This window comes from Scyliorhinus canicula, chromosome 2 (assembly GCF_902713615.1).
Source record: "Scyliorhinus canicula chromosome 2, sScyCan1.1, whole genome shotgun sequence".
Taxonomy (NCBI): domain Eukaryota; kingdom Metazoa; phylum Chordata; class Chondrichthyes; order Carcharhiniformes; family Scyliorhinidae; genus Scyliorhinus; species Scyliorhinus canicula.
In genome coordinates, this window is record NC_052147.1 from 166690926 (window position 1) to 166694801 (window position 3876).

Here is a 3876-nt window from a genome sequence, read left to right on the forward strand (position 1 = left end):
ATTGCCAGCTAAACTACTCCACCATCATTCACATGCATGATCACATTGATGTCAACTCATGTGAATTGGACAAAAACAGAGCAACAAATCCATTTACCGTTGTACTGTCACTGCTAGTAGTTACGCCAAGGAGCAAAAACACATTTTAGTTAATTTAGCAACCGAGCTAGCTGGAGATATGTTGGAAAAAAATTTTTGAAAATGGATTTTGTAACCATTGCTGTTTGAAAACAATTTGAATGTAGAAAGAACAATGGACTCGCCCTCTTTGTTTTCACACGACAAATAAAATGAAACGAAAGCAAAGTGAAGAGAATCAGTGACATGTCAAGCAACATGTCAAGTGATGTGTTTTGTTCTCTTTTTGCTGATGCTGAGCATCAGATCATATGAATAACAAAGGAACAGAGTAGAGGGGTCATTTTGTACAGCATATATATATCACACTGTAGAACGTGTTGCTATGTTAAAGCAGTTACTCATCTAACTGTGAGCTCAAAATGGCAAAGGCAAGAATCACGCTGTTATCTCTACACTTTGTGATTACTATCACTAGATTTTCAAGCTTACTAATTTATCTTCTTCGTAGCCTAGTTTGACAAGTTATTAATTTAAAAACATGTGACTTTTTCCACAGATTATCTTTTACGAGGACAGGAACTTCCAGGGTCGGCACTATGAGTGCAGCAGTGACTGTGCTGACCTGTCCTCTTACTTCAGCCGCTGTAACTCCATGCGTGTCATGAGTGACTGGTGGGTAATGTATGAGAGACCCAATTACATGGGATACCAGTATGTTCTGAGCAGGGGAGAATATCCTGACTACCAGCGCTGGATGGGATTCAATGACAACATCGGGTCATGTCGCACCTACCCATACGTAAGTTGGTTATTTACATATTCTGCTCAGATTGAGGTCGAGAAAATGTAAATTGAGCAAAGCATCAAAAGTTGGGGATGTCGCCCTCTTTTCCACACTTGATATTTGTAATAACAGTAATGATACACAGCTGAGTAATTAAAGGTAGAAATTGGAAATCATTGCTCCTCGAATTTGGGTCAAGTAAATTTTCAGGCAGTGTTGTTGGCCACCTAACATAGGATTAGGTGATTTACAATGTAAATGAGATGCCTAAAACCCAGCTTTAGTTGCCCTGAGAGCAATTTGATTGTGATGGATTAAAATGGCAGTAGAAAAAATAAAAGCAAATGACTGAGAATGCTGTAATCTGAAACAAAAGAGAAAATGCTGGAAAATCTCAGCAGGTCTGGCAGCATCTGTAGGGAGAGAAAATAGCGAACGTTTCGAGTCCAGATGACCATTTCTCAAATGGCTGTAGATTTCAGAGCAGAGACTACCGAGAAATTGTTTTGATGAAAAGTCTTCCTGTTGTCCTCAGGACAGTTAGGGTGCAGGTCATGTAATGTTCTTGTTGGCTGGCCTGATTTATTACAAAAACACTTGGGGTTAAAGTTATAAACGATTCATTAACTTTAACTGTGGGTAACCTATAGACAAGAGAACAGATGAACAAAACAGTAAAATCACGCACAAGCAGCCTCTCTCTTTTGAGCAGCCAGTCTGAGGGGTGAGCTAACTTTAACATTCACCTACATACTAGTGAGACACCGAGTGGTCAGTTGATGAATTACAACACAGCCATGCTATCACGACAGGTCTGACTCCACAGTCATTGTTTTCACATTGGGTCGGATTGGATTGTTTTATTGTCTTGTGTACTGAGGTACAGCGAAAAGTATTTTTCTGCGAGCAGCTCAACAGATCATTAAGTACATGAAAAAAAAAGAAAATAAAAGAAAATACATAATAGGGCAACACAAGGTACACAATGTAACCACATGAACACTGGAATCGGGTGAAGCATCCGGTGTAGTATTAATCAGGTCAGTCCATAAGAGGGTCATTTAAGGGTCTGGTTAGAGCAGGGAAGAAGCTGTTTTTGAGTCTGTTCATGCGTGTTCTCAGACTTTTGTATCACCTGCCCGATGGAAGAAGTTGGATGAGTGAGTAAGCCGGGTAGGAGGCATCTTTGATTTGCTGCCCGCTTTCCCCAGGCGGGGAGGTGTAGATGGTGTCAATGGATGGGAGGTGGGTTCATGTGATGGACTGGGCTGTGATCACAACTCTCTGAAGTTTCTTGAGGTCTACGGCCAGGCAGTTACCATACCAAAGTGTGATGCAACCAGATATTGCCAACTGTAAAGGTTGGTCAGAATTCATGTGGACATTCCTAATATCCCATCCTCACCAACCAGTTCATACCCCCCAACCCTAGTGTTCCCTCTAATCCAGTCCTGTGCCCCTCAAACTTGCAAACTGCATCTGGAGGGTATTTGTGCATCAACTGTCAATGAGTGTTGATGCTGAATAAGGACCTCAAATTGGTACGTGGTTGCCTCCAAGTCAGAGAACAAAAATGAGACCAGATCAGTTTCTACCTCGTAAATACTGGCACTGAAAGACAAAGGCCGGGATCATCTGCTCCCACTGAAAGTCAATGGAAGTTAGGGTGGCCTGCTACTGTTGGGCCAGAACATCCTGGCTTATGTGTATTTGTCTGGGATTGGATAAAATATTTACATAGATTTTTTTGCACAGAAATAGTTGGTCAGTTCAGAGCATATCCTTGTATACCTTTTATCCTCATGCACTTACCCAATTTCCCTTTAAATAGAAATTTTACATTTTTCATCATAATTCGAATGTTATATTGCTTCTGTAAGTTAAATATAATATTCTGCTCAGCAGAAAGGTTGACAATCCCAAATCACCCACAAAATAATATGCTGAATACCTCCACCCCGCCGGCTGCAAGTCCCCGGGCGGGATTCTCCGGTCGTCGGGCGAACACGGCTGGAGAATCCCACCCATATTAATCTGAAGGAAAATAGTAAACCAGCTTTATGTACCGACATTAAGAAATCGCCTGACTGTACGGCACTGCTTAAATTTCCCGTGAACAAAGTTTTCTTCAAAACAATATGAGATTTCATTAGTGTTGCACACTGGGAATCAGATGAGGATTTATTCCACAGATTCGACGTTATCCGGAATTATCCATAGATCCTGAATTATTGCATTCCTCAGCTGTTCCCTCCTAACCAAACTGGCCCTTTTTTTATATATTTCAGATGAATAATTGATTCTCCCCTCACAATTTTTTTTTTTTCTATGACAGTACCGAGGTGGAAACTACAGAATGAGGATTTACGAGAGGCCTGACTTTGGAGGACAGATGATGGAATTCATGGATGACTGTCCATCTGTCTACGATCGTTTCCGTTACCGTGACATCCACTCCTCCCATGTTATGGACGGTTACTGGACCTTCTATGAACATCCCAACTACAGAGGCCGACAGTACTTCATGAGACCCGGTGAATACAGGAGATACAGTGACTGGGGCGGCTACAACTCAACTATCGGTTCTTTCAGACGCATGAGAGATTTCTAAATTGTTCTTGACATATATGGTTTAGATTTTCCAACATATGTATCAGCAGAATAAAACGACATAACTTAACTGCTTTTTCTCTCAAATGATTTGTTTTTGGATTGTTTCTGCTGTTCAAATATAGAGTGGAAAGAAATAGCTGAGACAAAGAGGACGCGATTCTCCCAAAAAATCCCCAAATTATTTTATGGGGGTTTTCAGGGAGTTTCCTGCTGGCTCGGCAGGCGAGTTTCTCACGGCTATTCAATGGCACTTAGTCATTTTCTTAAGCCCACACTTAGATTTTCTTTAGCACTGGGAAGCTGAACTCAGAGGTTGGGCAGCCATTGTGAAAGGGTGCCTCAATCTCTAAATGAGCTTGTGGGCCCCCCGCACCCAGCACCATGGGCAATGTCACCCA

At 41.6% G+C, this 3876-nt stretch overlaps 1 protein-coding gene across 1 annotated transcript; it reads left to right on the forward strand.

The window, feature by feature from the left end:
* Positions 1 to 441: 441 nt before the first annotated feature.
* Positions 442 to 3549, forward strand: LOC119961517 (gamma-crystallin S-1-like). The gene is made up of 3 exons (XM_038788854.1): positions 442 to 509; positions 638 to 880; positions 3201 to 3549. The coding sequence occupies exons 1-3, from the start codon at positions 501 to 503 to the stop codon at positions 3474 to 3476; spliced, it is 528 nt and encodes a 175-aa protein (XP_038644782.1). The 5' UTR covers positions 442 to 500; the 3' UTR covers positions 3477 to 3549.
* Positions 3550 to 3876: the final 327 nt, after the last annotated feature.

What these genes read in the sequence shown, in the direction of transcription:
- LOC119961517 (XM_038788854.1), top strand. An exon ending in CATGTCGCACCTACCCATAC is followed by an intron (nt 881 to 3,200) that starts GTAAGTTGGTTA and finishes TTTCTATGACAG; the next exon opens with TACCGAGGTGGAAACTACAG.